Source organism: Paramisgurnus dabryanus, chromosome 8 (genome assembly GCF_030506205.2).
Source record: "Paramisgurnus dabryanus chromosome 8, PD_genome_1.1, whole genome shotgun sequence".
Taxonomy (NCBI): domain Eukaryota; kingdom Metazoa; phylum Chordata; class Actinopteri; order Cypriniformes; family Cobitidae; genus Paramisgurnus; species Paramisgurnus dabryanus.
In genome coordinates, this window is record NC_133344.1 from 29412326 (window position 1) to 29435239 (window position 22914).

Below are 22914 nucleotides of genomic sequence, written 5' to 3' on the forward strand. Positions count from 1 at the left end.
GCAAGAGCTATATTTGGAAGTGGCGGTACTGAGTACTGGCGCCTACCGGCCCACATTAAAGCACTGGCGGTAGCAAAGGTAGACGGCCCTTTGAAAAGCAAAAGAAAGCTAATAAAAATGAGAAACCCACACTGAAATAAATTGGAGTATTAGGCTACTTAACAAAATCTAAACATTTTTCACTCAGAAAAGGCTAGTAAATATAAACAAAATTATCAGCAGCTTTAACTTTATTACTTTTTTAATTTTAATTCACTCTTTGTTTCAGCGATGTTTATAAATATACTATATTTTTGCATTTTGATTACAAACTGTTCTACACTGAAAAGAAACTAATGTAATCTTCATGATTTAATCACGTAAAACACAAGTCTAAACACAAGCACCACTTTTCTGAATGATGATAATCACAAACATCCCAGAGTTTGTAAACCAATTGTTTGTAAACATATTTAATGCTAACTACTTAAAAATTCAGAAAATATTTTTTACAGTGTATAAATAAAAAGACATGAAGGAAGTTAATTCCAAAATGTAATTAATTGTACATGGTTTTGCTGCTTGTTTTAGCAGCTACCAGTGACACAGAGTCAAGAAATTAAAAACCACCCACCCCTAGGTCTGCCAATTCTTTGCCAACCCCCAATGCTAATCGATCACCTCATCATCAGGGAATCAAAAGAAAACCGGTTTATCCAGTTTTCACCAGCGTGTTGGGTTTTAATTTCAACCCTTGCAGTTTCTTTTTTAAAATGCAATTTAAGCAAATAGGCCTAATACATACGCTGTATGTTATTTTAAATGAATGTTTATAACTTATAAAATTAAGTGGATATCAGGTAACTTAATTTGACATATGTTGATATAACCTAGGCTCTCAAGTCCCACGCATTCACTATGAGACAGACGCATTTCTGTCAGTTCACACGCTCACACACCAAACCTTGTAAGCTATTTATCACGCTGAGAAGTAAAATAGAACTTTTCCTGCTATACAAGTAATAAAGGAGGTGCTGGTATACAGAGCATTTCTGTCGAGTTTAGCAGTACATTTTTTAGGTGTGGTCAACTTTACGCAGCGCCACAAGAACCGACAAGCAGATGACATCAGAGTACCGCGAGAAATAAAGCGGAGGAGGTTGGTTTTAAATCGCCCTCGCGGTACTCTGATGTCATCCACTCATGTTTGAGTCTGTATCAGATGAAAATACAGATTTTGAGGAACAACTTATTGTTTGGAGATTGTCAATGGACGTTTCTGAGTGGTATGTTTGTTTTTTCAGTGTGGACCTGCAAAACGCCAAATGCATAAAAATAAATTAATATTGTAATGTCTTAGCATGATATGTTTTCTAAAATGTTTAAAAATGAACAAATCAGTTGTGCGAAACTACACAGAATTTTTTTTTGTTATGAAACATGTTCAATGGTTACAGTGCCTCATGGTGGGGTTGAACCCCTGGTTCAGTTTACCCCATCTGGTTCACTTTGCCCCACAGCCACCGTTTTGGGAAACTGCCTAGCTTAGTAATTCAGGCTAATCTTTAGCTAAATCATTCACATGGTTTTATACATTAGCCTATCACCAATATTTATGGTATAAATATTTAGACCTGGATAAATCTACTCTGACATAACAGCCATTATACCTGGTATGTATACATTTTACTTTGATAGGATAAAAACTGTTTTTTTTTTTTTTAAATCATACTTTAATCATAACTCTTTAATTTGTCCTTCTCTTTAACATAGCCAAATATAAATGATGGTTGCTACCTGTATTTGTGGTCACACGGCTACAAATCTGTATGGTTGCCTAGATAAAGGGGGTGGGTCAACTTACCCACTGGCTCACTTTGCCCCACTCTCCCCTACTTGGTATTGAGAAACGGGCATTGTTTATCGAAGCCGGAGCGCGAGCTACAAACTACAGAGCGAGTGCGCGGGTGCACAATGGTGAAAGAGCAACTCACGATGTAAATAACTAAACCAGTGCTCGCAGTACAGACACTTTATATTTTAGCGTACTGCGTACCTTCACTTTCTTTTGCGTGCCACCACTTCTCATGTTGCTGGTACTTTGCCTTAAAGAGTCAAAGGGCGTTTCTATGTGGCGCTGCGCAGACAGTTCGGCAACGAAGACATCAAAGTACCGCGAGAGCAAGTCGAAATGTTACAAATGGTCCGACTTTACCTTTGCTCTCGCGGTACTCTGATGTCATACGCCGACCAGTCAGCGCCGCACCATTTAAAGTCGAACACACAAAGCGTCAAGGCAGGGCCGCTGGAAGTCATTTTGAACAGGGGGTGCTGTGAATTTTTTTAACCAAAAAACCTATGAGCCTATAGGCCTATTTAAAATACATTTTAAAAATAAATACATTGAGATTTACTACTTTATTGTCATACACTTCAGGGCACACAGCCAGGGTCTGAAACACACAGACATCATCAGTTCTCAGATGAATATGCGCTATTAATCAGAAGCAAAAATACTTATCCCAGGGGGAATTACTTTCGTTACAATTTACATACAACATATAATATTATAACAACATATAATATTAATTAAACTTCACAGTTTTCAATGTCCATGCGGACGAACATATTTTACTTTCGTTTTTAAGTTAAGATCACACGTCGATTAACAGATGTAAAATATTCTCACATTAACATACCTAGTATATTTTTATATAGATCTTTTTTTACTAAATAGTACTATTACTGTCTTTTTTAAACATATAAATAATTCATAATTTGAACAAAAATAATAATGGGTTTAGTTCTGATATTGTATACTTTTATAAAGAAAAACATGGTGTATAATTACATTTTTAGAATAGGCTTTATATAAGGTTTGTACTGTAAAAATACTTTATTTGTTACAAACAAAAGATAAAGAATTTACAAACGTGTGGAGAGCCATTTCAGCACTTGGACAGCGAAATGTTTTTTTTTAAAAGCATTACTTAAAATGTTTTCTCATCTCACCATATCTACAGGTGCAGAGTCATTATATACAATAAATCCGTTGGGTAGCATTTAAAAAAAAAAACATTTAAAAGTAGATGCATTTGTTTAAAGCAAAGCATTTATTTACTTAGCTACAGATGAAGCAGCTCTTTGCGCCTTCTAACGTCTCATAATTGGTCATCATTTATGTCCAAGAGACTCAATAATAATCTGTTACATTTTAATCCTTTAATTTTTCATATTAAAAAGCGTTTTTGTGCTGCTGCGCATCCATGTAATAAACAAACCCGCGTTGTCATTCCGTTAATACGCATATTATCAAAGCGCTCTTTACTCGAACAGAAAAAACTCGCCTCGCGAATTGCGCCGGTTGTATAATAGAGATTCCAAAGTCTCTCATGAGCTAGAGGACTAATATCCAGGGAGTTCAGTATTTCTGTGTGGGCATGCATCAGGGAAAGGTGTGTGAGTCTTTTCTGGGTCATGGTGCTGCATACCAATGTCTTCAAAAGATGCAAGGCGGAGAAAGTGCGCTCGGATGAGGCCACGGATAGGCACAGTAATGAAATTAAAATCCAAAATACACGTAATAACCTACGTGTGTCAAAAATAATTTCCTAAAATATTTATAAGTAATATATCAATTGTGCAAAATATTTTAACTTAAAAAAATATATTTCTCGCCTTCCCGCGACCATGCGTCAAGGTCTGGAGGAAAATGATACCTGCCCGGATCCCACGCACGCATCTGCAGTTATATACATTTTACAAAACCAGTATTCATTAGATTTTAAGAACTTTTTTGCCACTTTTAAAACTGTAAAACTAAATAAAAAAGATATCATATGCCGAATAAGCATGTAAGCATATGTTTTCTTGTTCGCTCCACGCAACACGGGTTTAAACGCCGTTTTTTTTCTAAAGAATAATGTTTACACTTTATTGGTGGTGGTTGAGAATAATTTATATTGCTTGCAGAATAATGTATATTGCATTTTAGCGCAATATAAATGTATCATATTGTTATTCTTAAATTAAAGAATACTAATATATTTTTTACAACATTTTTAACTTTAAAACATACATATAAAGATGCTTTGTACAATAGCTTTGCTTCTGACAACAATTTTCTGTAATAAATCAGTAAATGAATCACAAAATGTGTTGAAAGTGGCGAATAAAATGCTTGTCAATTCAAACAAAGGTGTATAAAACCGCTTTAATTAACAATAACTAAACTGTGCTCTTTTGCATACCTCTACTTTTCTCATGTCTTTCTTTATACCACCTTTTTCTTTTTAAAATCTTGCCACTTTTAGAAATAATTTGTTTGCATTTTTTGTATACTGCACACTTTATTTGCATCAACTATACCCATAATAACATTTTCTACGTTTTTCTTTCAATAAAAATAAACATATTTATTATTGTCTTAACTTAAAACTTTGTTTTTTAATTTATAAATTAGATTTTATATAAAAAAGTTTTAAAAGTGTTGACTGCGAACGTCTGAGATAAGATATCTGGAAGGACAATAATAACAAGGATAATATACGCCTATAATATATGTACATTTTTAATTAAAATGACTGTTCTATTTCTAGCCATTTATTTTGTTTTGACCAACTAAAAAATACATAAGTGACATTAAGAGATTTTATAAAGTTACTTTAATCCATTATTTTAGTAATATATTTACAAAGCCACTGAAAAATATTTTTATTGTTATGAATAACGGCTGAAAGGATTAAAAAAAAATCATAACACTGACTGCCTATATGCGCAAGAAAGGTATTATTAAAGTTTTAAATATGTAAAACTAAATAAAGATATCATATGCCCACTGTACAGTATGTAAGCATAGGCCCATGTTTTCTTGTTCGCTCTGCGTGGGTTTAAACGCCGTTTTTCTAAAGAATATTTTTTTAACTTTATTGGTGGTGGTTGAGAAGAATTCCTCTTTCCATATGTATAGCATTTTAGCGCAATATACATGTGTCATATTATTGTTCTTAATATATTAAGAACAATAATACTAATATATTTTTACAACATTTTTAACTTTAAAACATGTATTTTTATACCACATGAATCTCTTTAAAATATTAATACTTTTAGAAAAACGGACATAATTATTAATATTATAAACAAACAATGAAACGGTGTCAAAATTCGACAACACAAATAATTAAGATATTCATTGTAAATAGAGTTAAGGGTATTAGGCTCACACTAAATTCTTTGTTGCACTAAGTATAAATGCCCATTGCACGTACAGTCATCTTAATATATGTATGCGCTGTTATGCTGGCAAGAAGGGGTTGACGTCACTTTGCTGTTTTAATAGAAATATTAAATATTCAGCAATGCCCTTATTAACTTCTGGAAACAACCGCAATGACAACGCATATAAAAATGTAGTTTTTTATGCGCCACCTGGTGGATTTTCTGTGAAGCGAAACACATTAAGGGAAAAGGGAAAGTAGCCCCCCCGAAAACACTTGCAGAATTCTGCGTGACTCCGCGAGACGATTTGGCGAATGCCGCGGGAGAAAACGCGCGTTTTTAAAGGCCACATCTGTATATAGCACTGTTTGTTTTTAGAGTGTAGTAAAAAAAAACTCCTGAGACCAACTACCAACTTATACACAATCAGCACCCCTTTGGCTAAAGTTGGACATGTGGGAGTCCACACTGGATCCTACTTCAAGTTCCTAAACATTTAATGAATGCCGAAAGTCCAAATATTCAGCATGTTGAAGTCTTACCGAGGGCCATTGGCTCACTCGCCTTATTCGAGATCTACTGTATTCTTAATGTTCCACTTCTGGCCAGTGCAGGAGCGCAGAACCAAGTCATAGCCGAAGTAGAACGTTAACCGAAAGTTAACTGGCACTACTTCGAGACATCGTCCTGTGGCTCGGTTGACTAATGACCCATTCTTCAGGGCAGAAATAAAAACATGTTATAGACCAAAGGGTAAACAGACCTTTTAAACTGTGTACTACTGTATATAAAAAAATAAACTACAGTACTTCACCTGTACAAAGTTCCAAGTTTTCTGGCTTACGCTGGAGACCGTTTCGCAGTTGAGGAGCTGAGGGTGGCTGTTCATTGTATCATCCACCATACAGCGAGTCTCTTCAATGCTGCTTCCCAGAGCACCCAGGTAAAGATATCCCTCCTTAGTGTAGCGGCTCAGCTATAAAACAGGCCACTTGGATCTTCATTCATAGCACAACTTCTGATTTCATCAAACACACTATATAAACTGCAAATATTGAGCTTTTCTTATTTCACAGTCACTCTATGATGTTTCTGAAACGTACAAAACTGTGTGACGAAAAATGTGTCCCTGTAGACTTAACCTATTCTGTCTGCAGACTGATCTGAGGTTTAGTAGAGTACTGAGCTTAAGTCTGTGAAGATGTGCAGCTGAGAGTTGTGTAGCTTTACCTGAGGCATCCAGCCGTGGCAGGGGTATAATATTGCTGAATTGTTTTCCTTTGTGCCCTGGTCCACACACAGATGGGTCATATTGGCATTGCGTAACTAGCACAAATTAAAACAAAAGGGTTAAACAAGTTGTAGTACTTCAGCCTGCTATTTGTTTCAGAAGTTCTGATCAGAAGGGTAAGTTCCTAGCTGAAAATAAACTTGATCCAAATTGTTATCATTTAGTTAACTTCTTGTTGTTCCAAAGACATAACAAGTCCTCCAACTCATATGACCATAACATATTAGCATTTACTAAATTACACACCCATACTCTAATATAAATGTTTTAATCATAGGGGAACCATTTTAGTGCTACAGGGATCCTACTGTACCTCTGTAGAACCATAAGTGGTGCTAAAGTATGACTATAACCACTCATGGTTCAATCTAGAACAATATGGTGCTTCACAGGTTCTACATAGGTGCTGTTTAGCATTTAAAATGGTTCCCCTTTTATTACGAGCCAGTGCGTGATAGCTTAGTTGGTAGATCATCGCATTAGCAGCGCAAATATCATGGATTCGATCCCAGGGACCACACATGCTGATACAAAGTAAACCTTAAATGCACTGTTATTTGTTTAATCCAAACCATCTGCTGTAAAAGCAAATTTTGTGAACTAAAATATTGAGAAAATGGTGGGTAAGGGACCATGTGCAAAGTTCACACATTACATATAAACTAACTCACATTTTGGTTGATAGCGATTGTCAAACGACAATGCATGCAACATGTCAATGTTGTTTATTATGCCGGGGGCCCTGAACTATAGGTAACTATAGACATTTTGCGTGTTTGCAAACAGAGATGACGTTTTTTGTGGGCGGAACCCAACTGGTGGCAGGAAGTGACAGCTCCGCAGTAGCGGTGTGAAGTGTTTTAGCGTTAAACTGTGATTTTTATGGATCCAGTGTTCTGTCAAAGCTTGTTCCTCCTATATTTTTCTTTAGTGTAGTGTTTCTTATAGCGTTTTCATAAAGTTACATTTATTTTTTAGATAAATTAAAAGTTTAAATGACTTGGCTACTGATATGTGTGCATGTATGTTATGTATATCTATTGTTCTTTATTGGTAAATAATAATTTTTTACACTATGAATCGCTAATATACATATAAAAGCAATACTATCATGTATTCTACATAATACCATTTATTAAACATTTAATAATTTTCCTCCCTATAAACCGGAAGTCGCGATCGATTTCCATGTTGTGACATATTTCCGAGTGAAATTGAATATCATGTGAGCAAAATTGGCTTGTGCTTTAATTGGATAAAGAAAAGTAGGTGTTTCATCCGAAATGGAACTGGCAGCAGACTGACAGTTGGAGGAGGCGGAGTTAACGTTTGCTCCCGCCCAAGCCGTCTAGCTGACCTCATCAGTGAAGGATTAGCAAAAGAGGGTGGATTTCATTGAAGTTTTTAAAAAAAACTCATAAACAGAATTTTTTTTATAAAAACACTGCAGTATAACATAAAAAAGTATTGTCAATTTTATTGGGACTTTAAAGTGAAATGTATCTGGTTTGGTTCTTTTTTTAAATGAGATTTATGGAAGCTACTATGGATTTCAATAAAAAATGTATATTTCAATTTACTCCTTGTAATACAGACTCATTTAAAATACTTTTAAGATGTTTTTCGATATTGTCCCCGTTCATTACAATTATATTTACATTTCGGCATTTGGCAGATGCTTTAATACCAAACAACTTAGTGCATTATAAGAGGTACACATTTTATTAGTATGCACCTTTTGTGCTACTGACCCAATGATCTATCAGTTGGGCTACATGCACACTATTCACTTTCATTTTATGGTAAATTCTTTTTTTATTTTGCTATTAGACATTCATAATGGGATGACATGAGGTTGAATAAACACTGACAGAATATTAATTTTGTGTAAACTAGCCCTTATACGTTAACTAATCAGATAATGTTGTTCCAGACAAACTTTCTGATCCACTTACTTCTCCATAAAACAGAGTGTCGTTGTATATCTTCATTTGTGGATAGATATTGTTGAGGTACCAGTCAAAGCTTTTACACTGAAGTCTTTCCCTGAGCGCTACTCTCTGGGAAATGTCTCCGTAATGAATCCCATGATTCTGCAAGAATGAAGAAAGTTTTGGTATTGTATTTGAAAATGGATACATTGTTACAGTATTGTAACCACTGTTGATCTTCAGTACCTTCATTGGGAGATTCCATGCCATATAGACACTGGATTTATGTTGGTCCATCCAGACCTCGGCAACACGAAGGGCGTTTCGTCTGGCATGGAAAAAGATTTTACTGTCGTAAGGCTTTTTTGATCTTGTCATGTGGGCCACTCTGGAACAGGGTAAAACCTCCATGCTGCCCCCACATGTCCAGACCTGGGATTTAGATACACAACTTCAGTCTTGATATAAATAATACTTTTGTGAAGTCATATTTTAAAGTAAGGCTGAGTTTCTGGAGACTCAAATATGAGTGCTCTACTTTAGTTGCAGCATACGGCACACTAACCCTGATTCCCAGCTCTACATTTTCACCTCCGTACACATCCATGCCCTCATCCAGCAGTCCCAGTTCCTCAAAGTATTCCCGGTTTACCACGAACGAACAGCCTATCATTGCGGGTGTCCTGAAAAACAGCTTTCCACACTTGGTATATATGCAGTGCTCTTCTTTATCTAAATACTGACAATCTGAGACATTAAATATTGTCCTTTTGTTATAAGTCCAAAATGTGCTGCCATGTCATGGAGATGCTGTGTTTTTGGTTGCTAAAGGCAAACTACTTTACTTGCTTGGCATTCCAAAAGAGGACACAAGAAGAAATCAATGGTTAAGTTTTATTTGCAACACTGTTTCAGAACAGTAACAACCCAAATGTTCGAGTGTGTGCAGTGTATTTTAAAGAGGACTGTTGCCTGAACCTTGGAGAAGTCTGGTTCACAAAGGCTTTTTCTAAAAATGGGGCAATTCCAACTTTCCAAGTAGTTCTCTTCTGATTTACAGCCTGTACGTAGCCTTTGTTTTTATATTTAAAGAATTTCCTGACGATTCAAACTCGAGTTTTGAGCAGTGCAAAGAAGCGCTTGTTGTTTGTCGTTTGGGTCATTCTATGAAAATGGTGGCTTTTTGAACAGACAACTTTTTATAAATGTAATTCTTTTTTTATACCAAAACTTATAGTCAAATAATAGTTAACCTCTTAACATTATAAATCAGCTTAAATGACAGCTTAATGTATTTTTATATTTTTACTACATTACATTAAAAAATGCTTGTACTGCTTTTTTGTCACTGATGTTACCTATATTTTAGATGACAATTCCGGCTTCCCAGAATGTAATTTGACCATTTAATTTGCATACATAATCAAAGACAGAAAAAGTTAATGTAATATTGAGAAATTGTCTTGATTAATAATAATTTACTGTAAATAGGCATACGTAAAGTTCTAATGTGTGACCTTTTTCTAATTCTACCATTGTGTTTTTTGTTGTAACAGTAGAAATAATTGAGGTTGAGTGATGAAAATTGAATGATGATATCCTTAAAATGCTTACTAATGAATGCAGCAACAGTTGGGAAGATACAAAAACCATATTCTATGAAACCAATATGCCATGCGGTAACACCGGTGACGCAATGTAACACCATTGACGCAAAGTGAAACCAATGACAAAAGGAAAGCAATATTATGTGTTTACACTATTAAAACAGTAATGAAATGCAAACAAGTCTTTATTAATATAATTTTTGAGGCTTTTATGAACTCTTTCCCCGCCATTGACGAGATATCTCGTCAATTAAGAGAAAACGCTTCCCCGCCAATGACGAGATTTTCCGTCTTTCCGCAATACCGCTATTATCCACCGCAACTTTTTAAACCCGGAAGTATTGCCCTATGGCAAGCTGCTGCATGTCCGTGTCTGTTTTAAAGATCGCTCTGAATGGGATCTCTATGAAAAGTCCATCACTAAAATGGAATTATTTCTGCTTTTTGATCAAAATATGGTGTTTTTGCAAAAACCTACCCATATTCAAAACTGATTGCAAAAGAACCACTAAAGGTAGGATGAAACGGTTTTTTTTGTTTGAAAGCAGAGGGTCTGATCTTTCATTTAGTATATTGTATGTTTATATATTTAAAGAAGAACATTTTCTGGAAGACATTAAACTTTGGTGAAAATCATGAAAAACGCTGGCGCTGGCTGGCAACTTTTTTTAAAAATGCTGGCGGTGAAAGAGTTAAACCTTATGTTGATAAAAAGTTAGTGGTGTTATTGATTGTCACTGGTGTTATCGTCATGTCACTGGTGTTACCAGCAGCAACACCAGTGACGATAACACCAGTGACAAATCTGCAGACAAAATGGCATATCTAAGATTGCGGCCAGAGTAGCTCAAACCACACTTCTTAAATTGTAAATAAATCACTTAATCATGCAATTTGAAAAATTAAATTAATAAAATTTACTTTCCCCTTACTATAAACTGTAGTAACACCAGTGACACATCTTAAGTCACACATCTTCAACAGCCATGCCTACAATGAACCTTTGACCCAGGAAGAAGTTGGCAAGGATGTTGATTTTTTTCAAAGTGATGCTTTTATAAATTGTAACACCAGTGACATGAAATTGAGGGACAGGTATTCCCTGTAAATTATTTCTAATATTTAGTTGATATTTTAGTTTTTTAAGTAGTCCACTAAATAACTGTACTACTTCCCTTTGTATTATGACATTTAAAGGGGGAGAATAATATATTTTTTAACTAAAAATATGTCACTAAACCACAACTCCTGACCCGAGGGACAAGCCAATTTCATGGTACTGACCGTGTTCTACAATATATATAAAAAATGGTTTGCAATATAGATGTCTTACATACGTTTTTTTTTTATAATAAAACACTTAAATTAAAACAAAAAACATATATTTTGTGTCACTATCTGACAATTTTAAGTGTTTTCCTGGTGGTTGGGACTGGGACAGGAAAGCCACCATTTTCATAGAATGACCCGTTTCTATGATCACAAATGCAGACATGGTTTTATGTTTTAGTATCCTCACCATACCAATCTGTTACGTCCTGCTCAAGCCGCGCTGGCAAAGTTAAGCGATCAGCTTAGTCAACTGCATTTTTTACCTTTTTTGATAAGGTAATAAGATGATATTATCTCCTTTCACCAGGGTTGCCAGGTCCGTGGCCTTTCGGGATAGTTCTAAATTACTTTTAAACTGTTTCTGCAGATTAATGTTTTTCTGCTGGTTAGAGATGGAAGGATTTTGTTCATTATTTGGGCTGTGAATAGTCATTGGGTTGCTTTTGGATTAATTTTGAATGGCCATTGGGCTGTTTTTGATACACAGATCTGGCAACCCTGCCTTTCACTATTGTTTTAGGAGTTGATCTTTCAAATATGGTAAGAAACGTCACATTTCCTTTTTTACGCGCTTGAGGTATTCAGCCATTCAAAATGCACTGGATAGCTGGCCAATTGGATCACACCGAACTTTCTCAGAACAATGAGCTTTTTACAAATGGGCAGGTTTCAGAGAGGCGGGGCATAGATAAGCAACGATTATGTACAGTATGTGAAAATTTTTTAGTTTTTTAACCATAAACCATGCAAACACATTGAATTACACATAATAATGTGCTTTTAAACAACATCATATGGGATCTTTAACCCAAACGTACAGGGTAAAATCACAAACCTAGCAACGCAGGATTATTTTCAATGGTAAAGTATAAACAGTAAGAAACGATCCACCAGAATAACGTTAATACAGGATTAGAGTACCAATGAAATACCCAGTAGGATCATACCTGATAGGTGCACAAGGGTCTCCTTCATTCCACCACTGTTTGTGTGGACTAATATACAAACACCAGAGCTCCCAGTTAAAGCCATGGGCGGAGTTCTCATAGTGTTCCAGCTCAAATGTGTCATAATTGATGTTATCTACAGATGGCAGAATGATCCTCTTACGGTCCTCCTTGATTCTAGACAGAGCTGGTTCAGCCCTGTAGTTGTAGAGGTTAAATCATTATAAACAAACTGAGTTTCACATTTTTATCTATAGTGACTTCAAGTGCATCCAAAGTATACATTATTCATCTGGCCTGAAATGTACTCATTCTCCTCACATTAGACAATTGCATGAAGATATGAACTAAGAAGACTTCTTGTTTATAAACCGAGTTGAGAGTAGGAGCACCTATGCCCATTTCTCACCATAAAGGCGTGAATTCAACATGGGCATCAAAGATCCCGATCACCTCCCCAGTGGCCACTTTCCAGCCCTCGAGGCGAGCACGGATGAGCCCTTCTCTCTTCTGGTTGCGCACTATTTTGATAAGACCCGGGTAGCGCTTGTTGATGTACTCTTCTAGCGGTCCTTTCAGCTGTTCTGCAAAGACACAAATACAACCACAATCAACATAAAGAGAGAAATCTTGGTGCACGATTGCTCTCTCGCTGTGTTTAAACCACACCGGAGGGAGGGCGTATCCGATGCCAAAACGTACGCGTTCCTTTGATGTGCGATACAGGGTACCATCTACTTTATTGAAAAGTGCTTGCTTTCCCCAAGTTAAACAATGTCATCAGCTTGCTAAGAAACAACTGGTGATTCACTGACATTAGGACAGAAATGGGTGTGTTAGCTCTTAGCTGTCTGACCCCTCATTTTAGCAAGTCTCTTGCGCTGATGATGGGTAGCTTGGCATGCCCCACATACTGTACTCATGCCAACAATGTGATTGCAACTGTCTTTCTAACAAAGCTTGAAGACATATTCTGATATAACAAACAGCATGGCCATGAATGACATAAGCAAGGGGTGCCTTTTGGCGAGCTGCACCAGGTTATCTGTTTTGACACCCATGGTCAACCCTGTAAGGTTTATTTGACCTTTATTCTCTTTTTCGTTTGCTGCATTTTACATCGTAAGCTTATTTTGGTTAATAAAAACATAGTCAATTGAATATTTCTCACCGTCGTCACTATTGTCATCCACCAAGATGATTTCCTTTAAGAGATGGACTGGAGTGTGATTGACCGCAGAATGGACAGAACGCAGTATGACAGACAACGCCTCATTTACAAAAATGAAGATGATGGAGATCTGCGGTAAGTCATGAGAATAAACGATGTCTCTGCATCTACAAAAACACAGATACAGTACATGGATACACGGAATAGCTTTTCATTATTAGTGAAATGAATCAACAGACTCCTGTAAGAGTGGTGTAGTAAAGGTATGACACCGTTCTTTTCGTAACAGATGAGAGGTCATTTCTTGCTATCTTGCACATTTTAAGTGTATCAATTACAAAGCTTAGACATAACACTTATTTATATTACCTTTCAGGTTGAATTTAGTAACAGTAAATGTCACTTTCCTCTCCTACACTAAATATACCGTTAGTTCAGATTATAAGAAGACTATCAGAAGAAGCAAAACAATATATATGTTTCTTACTTTCTGGGCCGAAAGTCTGGTATAGTCCTATCCAGAGAGATTTTGTCACTTAGAAATGCATTGTAGCCATATTTCTCCTTTAATGTTTTGGCCGTCTCTTCTTCTGTTGGCAAAAGTGTTGCTGGTACTCCTCTTCTACCTCGACCTCCAAAACCCTCAATAAGTCCAAGAGACCTGGACAAACCTGTTGAACATATTTGGGTCAATATATTTATTGTAGCTATTAACTGTCTTTCAAACTACAACTTTTATTAAAAAACTACATTGCTAGTTTGATCTATCATTCAGCATGATCCTTCAACTGATCATTCAATCTATTTCAGTGTGCCGATTAAAGTTTATTTTCACATATAGTAATGATAATGAATAATATTAATGATTTTCACAAAAGTTTAATGCCTTCTAGAAAATGTTTTTCTTTGATATATAAACATACAATATATCCAATGAAAGAATAGACACTCTGCTTTCAAAATAAAATAAAAAAGTTTCATCCTATCTTAATTTGTTTTCTTTTTATCACCTCTCAAATATGGGTAGGTCTCTTCAAAAATACCAAATTTTGACCAAAAAGCTGAAATAATTGCATTTTTGTAAAGGACTTGTCTTAGAGATCAGATTCAAAACGATGATCAAAACATACACAGAGTTTTTACTGTTTTGGATTAGTGGATGCTTCAGTGTTTTGTAAGTTGGGTAAGAGCGCCACCTAATGGATAATAGCAGAAATATGGATTGCCTTAAAAACTCAGCATTTTCTTTAAATTGAAGAGATAACTTGTCAATGGCAGGGAAGAACTTAAGTTAAATCCTGGAGAACCCAAGAACCCTTTTATTAGTATCAATTATCATTGGCCAAATTTTAACCCATGGGTTCTCCAGGGTTAAGCATTCCCACATGAAAACATATATTGTAGTATAAAATAGTATTAACTAGGGATGCACCGATATAACAGTCAGTAATAAGTATTGGCATATAAAAGCATTTTCCCACTTTTGGACATCTGCCGATTGTTTAAGACAGCCAACGTCTTGGGTACCAATATATGGTGTAAAAACATCTGAGTGCTGCCCTCTTCAGGTTGAACGGTGCCCACTGCAGATGAATTTTCCTATTGGATGTTGTGGTACCGCGTGACGTAAGCAGGTTCAAGCTTCCCACGCCCTTGTAATGATCTCACCACACCCAAGCTCAGTTCTTCCCCTCTACCTCCTTTGGGGTCTGCACACTTTTCTTGCATTTTTCAAATATTGCCCGTGGGTGGAGTCAGGCTCTGACCAGGGGTTTAGTTACGTTTAAAGGAACAGCATGTAGGATTGTGGCCAAAACTGGTATTGCAATCACAAAACTTGTGGCTAAAACTGGTACTGCAATCACACAGCTGGTGGCCAATACACAAAATGACAACATAAACATCAGTTGAGGGCTGCAACTCCACTTTTTAAATGAAAATATCCTGGCCAGACCACTGTTGTCAGTGATATAAGTATTTGAAATAAAAATGATTTCTGTATGTCTAGTGACATATCAGGGCCATTTTATGATTCATTGATATGATTTTCTTACATACTGTTACTTTAAGTAATCGAATATCGGTACCAGTACAGAAATGTTCGTCCCTACTATTAATTGTAGTATAGTATTTGTTCTTTAGTATAATATAATTACTTTAGTACACTATAGTAGCCTATTCTGTATTACTGACTAAAGTAAAATGATAAACTGTAGTAGGCTATACTTAAAGTTGCAGTGTGTAAATTCAAGGAGGGTCTCTTGACACAAATTCAATATAATCTACATAACTATATTATCAGGGGTGTATAAAGACCTTACATATGCCATGGGTCCCCTTACATGAAAATCGACCTTTTTTGCCGCCATGTTTCTACAGTTCCTTAAAGGGACACTTCACCCATTTGCATTAAGCTTTGAACCCCAGTCATGTATTTGAATGGTCATGCATCATTTCCTCAGTTGCCGCTGAGACAGGAGAAATACAGATTTTAGTGTAGCACTTCCTTCTTTCAATGATGTAAAAATCATCATTTTGCACCATTGAAAGAAGGAAGTCCAATATCTTTGTTGAGGGGGTGTACAAACACCCCTTTTTTTGGTCAAATAGCCACCAAATTCTAAAAGTATGTTACATTTCGACTACAAATATTAGATACTTTCAATAAAGATGAATGTTTCTATGGGTGAAATGCTCCTTTAACAAAAGTTTTTTTTTACTAACACCCAATTTAGACAGCCAGCGACCAGCAATAGCAGAGCGACGCAATCTCATTCATTTCAATGGAAACCTGTTGACTTCTGGCGGTGCCAGCAAAATTGACCAGTGGCGACCATGTGGGCGTGTCCAGCAACGCGAGAAAGTTAAGAAAAGTTTAACTTTATGCAAATGTTGAGCGAATTTCGGGAGCGAATACCAAAGAGAACGAAGCAGTGGAGTTCACGTCACCCTTCTCTCGTCAGTTACTGGAGTAAATGGTACTCATTTGTTTATGACAAGCAGATTTAGAAAAGCCTCATTGAAAGAGACGGGCGACACACAGTGATTACATCGCCGGCTGTCTGAATGGGGCGTAAGTTGTCTCAGACAATGACGTGTTTGTCCTGTGGCGGTTACCGTAACTTCTCTATGCATTTCAAAAGCGAAGGGTGAGCAGTAGACTGAGCCGTTGGTTGCAATTTGCAAATTCACCACTAGATGCCGCTAAAATGTACACACTGTACCTTTAAATATTTATTAAGGTTCAAAAACACTATTACACTTTGAATTTGCTTAATTTAGTAACTAAATATTATAAGCTATTTTTCATCTGGGTTTGGCTATAGTGATGGGCTACAGTAAGCTTTGTAACCACTAAAATACTTAAACATGAAATTTCTTTGGTTACAAAATACTTTGGGTAGTTACCGTTGAGTTGCCTGTACACTACATCTTCCAGTGATCCCAGTCTCTTTAAGAGGACATCATGAGAGATGCCGGTCCTCTGAGCAGATCTGATGACCGACTGCATTCTCGTATCGGCTGCTGGTTGGTGAGCTTTGGTTACGTGCAAATTGCACCTGCCCCAAAAAGTGATGAACCCGACCATCGTAAACACATTTATCACCAGCAGGATTTTCCATCTTCTCATCACAAAGGCCATAACATATTTTGATGTCCTGAATCGCATCTTCAAAGACACAGAGATTTAACTCATGTTGCATATGGAAACTGATAAAAACACGAGATGCCGACATGCAGCGTGTTTGGGTATTTAAGCGGCATGCCAATCAAATGCCGCTCCCAACGCTCTTGCAGCACATAGGTTTTACGAGACTGGATTTTAAACTTAAAGACTACTATAGAAAAAACAAACCAGAAAAATATCAGAAAATCCCATTAACTAGCATATAGCACAGTTACGGTAAGCTATTACGCAAAACACAACTGCTTTTGTCAGTAATTAAGTTATACGTCATTTATCGATAGCCTACACAGATATTTGATTATAGATATGGTATAGTTTATTCAACGAAAGCCATAAACACCTACCATTTCGAATTATTGAAATACATTCCGCTTTTTAACATAGTTAAGTCAGTCCGTCCGTGTGATTTCATCCGTATTAGTTCAATAAAATCCACATAGAGAAATATACTAATATAGGCTACTTTGAAGAGCAACGGATCGTAAACTGCTGTCATTTATCGTGAGGGCACCTGCCATTTCAATCAAAAACGTCTTCAATGAAAAACAGTCTGAAAATGATTTAGGAGGTCAAGTTGAAGCAACGATCTTCTCTTGCTTTAGGAAACGTGCGTGTATGTGCCCTGGATAAGCAGAAGTAGTCTATGTAAGTATGATGCTCAGCTATGAGACTCCGCAGACGCAACATCTCCAACAGCATTTAGTCCTCACATCACACCCAACATTTATCAACGCTGTTACCTAACCCTCCTGTATGGGATCGTTTCAAATTAAATCGTTGATGTAATAGCATCTCCTGACGTCCACAGTTATTTTTTTGTAGTTCAGGTTCTCTTCTCAAATCGTTTTGACCAAATAATGCTGGATAGTGCACCAGAGGAGACTGATGACAAAACGCGGAGTGGATGGCGTAAGCGGAGTGGAGTCTCTCGTGCACACTTAAAGGGGTCATATTATGAGATTTTTTTTGAGATGTAAAATAAGTCTTTGGTGTCCCCAGAGTGCCTATGTTAAGTTTAATCTAAAAATACCCCACAGTTCATTTATTATAACATGTTAAAATTGCCGTTTTGTAGTTATGAGCAAAATGTGCCATTTTGGGGTGTGTCCATTAAAATGCAAATGAGCTGATGAAATGCAAACACTGATCCCAATGATGGTGGTTTGTTAAAAATTGAAACTCAATTGTGCTGTCAAATATTTTTTCTCTTTCTGTCTCCACTAAATGGCAGTGCCTTGGTTGGGTAGTTCAGATTAAGGTGCGGTATTATTGTAATTGGACTTGCTACCTACGTCACAAAACAGGCAAAATCTGACTGACCTATTTTTTCACATGTTTGCAGAGAATGATTTACCAAAACAAAGTTCCTGTGTTGATCTTTTTCACGTTTTTTAAGTTGACAGAAGCACTGGGGACCCAATTATAGCACTTAAACATGGAAAATTCAGATTTTCACGCTATGACCCTTTAACTCTTTTTCAGATTGTAAACATTGTGACTTTTTAGTAGGCGGAGTTTAGGTGGAGGTAGAAATACCACTTTCCTAACGCTAGCTAGTTAAGTTTTGTTCGTTCTTTTGGTAAAACTTTACAAAAAAAAAAAAAATGTACGTAGTGTCTGTGACGTCACCCATAGGTTTCTGAAGATCGTTTTTGAAGCCTAAAGTAGACGGTGCCTGCCGTTGCCATCTTGACCACGCGTCACCGGGCATCACTCGTGGAAATACGAAAATGGTTAAAGAGGTAGGACGTGGGTGAAGCTGAGGTGGTTGGTTGCTGAAACCACGCCCCCCTAGCTCGACTCTCGTGACATCAGTGGCTGTTTAACCATCACTCAAGTGGCCACGCCCTTAATTATGCAGAACTTTAAGACTTAGTATAATTTAAGCGGATGAGTTACAAAAAAATTCACCCCCCTCACAGTTGTCATTTAGCTGTACAGACCAAAAACTATTTTTGTACCAGGCTGTAAACATATTATTCTCTACTGTAAAGTTGGGTATTTTAAGATGGGGGTCTATGAGAATTGACTTCCTTTTGGAGTCAGCCTCTAGCGGCCAGTCGATGAACTGCAGTTTAAATCACTTCCGTATTGGCTTCATTAGAGAGATCGGAAGGTTGTGCCTTCTGTTTTTCCTTTTGTTTTGCCTCCAGGCCAGCTAGCACAGTAAAGTGATCGTGATGCTGGCTCTATAACGGTCTAGGACACCAAATAATAAAAATGTTTACTTACCCTCCCAAGGTGAAATGTTGTTAAACACCTGAAAAAGACAGTAGCGTCCTAGAAGGCAAACACTTTTAATAGAAAGCAAATGTCAATGTAGTTTATCCAGTCCGCATGTGCCAAACATTTAATGGGACAATGTGTTAAACACAAAATTAAAAATTAAATTGAATGATAAATCCACTGAGAAAGTGTCAGGAAATTGTGTATACTATGCCACCACTTATGAGTTTAATCCTTTAAGACTTCTTTTTCATATTTACCAGATATGAGTAGAAATATAAAATAAACAAATATAAATATAAGCAAATAAATAGTTTGAAAAGCACTGTGTTTACAAGCAGTTCCTTTGTGTAAATCTAAAAATATTTGTTTTTAATACTCCAACAGTAGCAGAAATATTTGTTATTTGCTTTAACAAAATTTGACACTGATGGAAAACACGGAACGGATCATCCACGCAGACAGAGTTGATATTCACTTCAGCTATGAGGGTGGAAAAAGCTTTCTCACACACGCCACATAAAGCTTCCCACACACTTGAAGATTTTAAGTCCAAATCTGATCCTGTTTTGCACCACCAGGCCCCAGCCATCCTTGGAGGGGTATATGGGTGGCCAGATTCAAGGATATGGGTTTCACATAACATTAAACTTAAGTCACACAAACTCTGAATTAATGTTGATTCTCAATTCAGAGTTGTTAAAACTTTAAAGTAATGACTAGAAAGCTAATGAAATAATTGTATGCATGTTATGTAAAGTCAAATATGGTCTTGCTATGTAGGTCGTGTATTGATTACTACAATAATTTATGTATTTAAAAGGTCTTTCTGTCTCTCTAAATGTACGTTGTTAATATAAGAGTGAAAATCCTCTCTGTTGAATCTTTAAGTTTGTGAGAAAATAGGTCACCCAGATAGCCTGAGGTGCTAATGTGCCTGGCTGCATAGATCTCAGTACACTAATGCATATCCACTCCACACTAAATTGCATCATGCATGCAACCTGTGAGTCTTTCCCATTACTGATATTCCTCTGTCTGATGACTTCATAAACAGGAAGTGGCATAATGAGGCTGAGATAAACTGAGACAAACGTGTAAGCAACAAAGATGCAGAAGCCAAAACATGAAACTGCACTAAAAATAATGCAGTGAGCCACACCCATAACATCATCATCATCCTTTAACTCAGATCAATTCATGTTTAGCATTTCATGAAAGTGTAGCAAATCAGACCAAATACAGTACAAATAAAGCTTAAATCATTTTGTTGCCTCAGAAATGGATTTTCTTTTCAAGTAACTCTGATAAATACTTGTATGTTTTTAATTATGCATTTGTCAGATGCTTTCATGACAATGTATATATAACTTTCATCAGTAACTTATAACTTTTAACTTAGCTACAGAGCATTTTAATTTCTCTCCTCCATTCACATTGCTTCACTGTATTATGTAATTCCCAATTCTAATAAACAGATGGATAAATTCATAACCTGGACAGCCCAAGCAGGAAGAATTTCTGCATCTATGGTATACTGTTCAACATGTTAAACAACACTGTTAAAATGGTTAAAAAGTTTTTAGTGATGTTGTCCATGTTTTCGTTATCAGCGGTGGTGGGTCCACAAATGATTTCTGTTGCCTTGGTTTTTCCTCTTGTTGAGCACAGAGTACTGAGACTAAACATTGTTTTACCCCAACACAACTCATTAGCCTGAATTGTTGATTGCTGCTACTTTGTTCTTAAAGTAGGTGTTGAGATAAGTGGTAACAACACAAGTGTGTAGGGGCGGATGTAGGGAAATAAGAAGACGTAAAAACGTATGCATGGGATGGAGAAGCTAGTGTTGATTTGGGAAAGGAAATGCAAAAATAGTGCTGACTGATATCAGAAAAGGCATCCAAAAAGTTTTGTGCCCTATGATGTTATCTGCTTGTAGCTTGGTGTCCACAGAGATTTATGAACAGCACAATGATTTTTTTTATGTTGTGTTATATGCCATATGCCATGTCATGTAAGGAATAATGTATAGGCAGACGGTTGTTATCGCAGAAATAAGCCCCGACAGTGTGATCAGGACCCAGAGCGTAGAGGAGGACAAGACACTCAAATGTCACAAACATTTTGGTTTAATTATTTGTAAAAATAACTTCAAATATGTTATTAGAAGACATATTCACATTTAATTATTGTGTAATATAAAATTGTACCTTTCAAAATTATTTGCAGCATCCAGGTTACTGTGTTTTATGTATGTTATGTTATGTTTATAGTCTTATGACATATAATGCTCACATTGATGTTCAATATTAAAATTATGTATTTATTTTATAAATAAAAGACATAACAATAAAAACAAACAAAATGAATAAACAAACAAACAACCCTTCATCATTTTTAGGTTTAATACAAATTTGTATTTGTTATTAGTAAATGCATTAGATATTTACAGTAGTTTCTCAGTATTTATTAATCTTTGTTAATGTTAATATGCTAATGCTAATACTGTTGTTCATGTTCAGTGAAAAAAAGGATTCATTACATTTGCTCAATGTTTTTATGGTAAGTGCATATCGTGTGTTTTAAATCAACCTATGTTGACTCATTTAAGTTGGGACTATATAAATAATTTGTGTTGTATAAAAGCAATATTTCCAGTTCCCAGCATGCTTTGCATGAGACTAAATAATGAGAGTAAATCTTAAAATAAAGGGTTATTTTATGGATTTTTAATTAAGATAAGAAAAGAACACACTGTATTGAACACAGACATATGAGATTATCTAAAGTGCTGCAAGGTTATTTAAATATTTTGCAGGACTGCTGTTCAAACAATGGGAACATAGGATTATTGTTAAACGAGTCTTCAAAAGTTGTTGAAATAAAAGTTTTGTTTCATAGCATTTATGACAAAAACTGAGAACAGTGGGTTCATGCACTTCATTTGCTTTGTAACACAATTATTTTAGTATATTATACGTGACACTGTTTGTGAAAGTCTAGTTATAATTTACAGTTTTTCTGAATTGCTAAAACACTAAACCCCAATCTCTGAACCAAATGCATAGTGGCCTAAACACATTTGTCAAATCATGCACTCTTTTTGCAAAATTCTAAACACAAACTTCTCACTAAAACACACATTTCACACTGCAATGCACTTGTTTTATAAATGCTAAACACAGGCAGGCAAAAGTTGAACACAACTACAACACTGTTATCATCGAGTAAACACAACAACTCAAAATTCTTCACACTTTTATCTAATGGTGTTTTTTTACCAATTGTGTGGATCGGAAACAGTCTGAGAGGCAGATGAAGAGTATGAGGAAGAAAAGGACACCAGAGACGATGCAATTGGCAAAATTTGCAGTTGGATTGTTGAGTTTTTACAAAATACAAGTGCTGCTTACAGTAATATTGAAAACTTACTATTACTTGCAGTACTTACAGTAAAGTATTCACTATATTCACTGAACTAAACTTGTGATTACAGTAATATAGATTTTTAACAGTATT

At 36.1% G+C, this 22914-nt stretch overlaps 1 protein-coding gene across 1 annotated transcript; it reads right to left on the bottom strand.

Annotated features, from left to right (window-relative positions):
• Positions 1 to 5561: 5561 nt before the first annotated feature.
• Positions 5562 to 18063, bottom strand: galnt17 (polypeptide N-acetylgalactosaminyltransferase 17). The gene is made up of 12 exons (XM_065281434.2): positions 17511 to 18063; positions 16887 to 17148; positions 13966 to 14149; positions 13479 to 13645; positions 12717 to 12891; positions 12308 to 12505; positions 8987 to 9104; positions 8668 to 8853; positions 8446 to 8583; positions 6430 to 6525; positions 6014 to 6175; positions 5562 to 5914 (listed from the first exon to the last, which is right to left on the bottom strand). The coding sequence occupies exons 1-12, from the start codon at positions 17511 to 17513 to the stop codon at positions 5765 to 5767; spliced, it is 1839 nt and encodes a 612-aa protein (XP_065137506.1). The 5' UTR covers positions 17514 to 18063; the 3' UTR covers positions 5562 to 5764.
• Positions 18064 to 22914: the final 4851 nt, after the last annotated feature.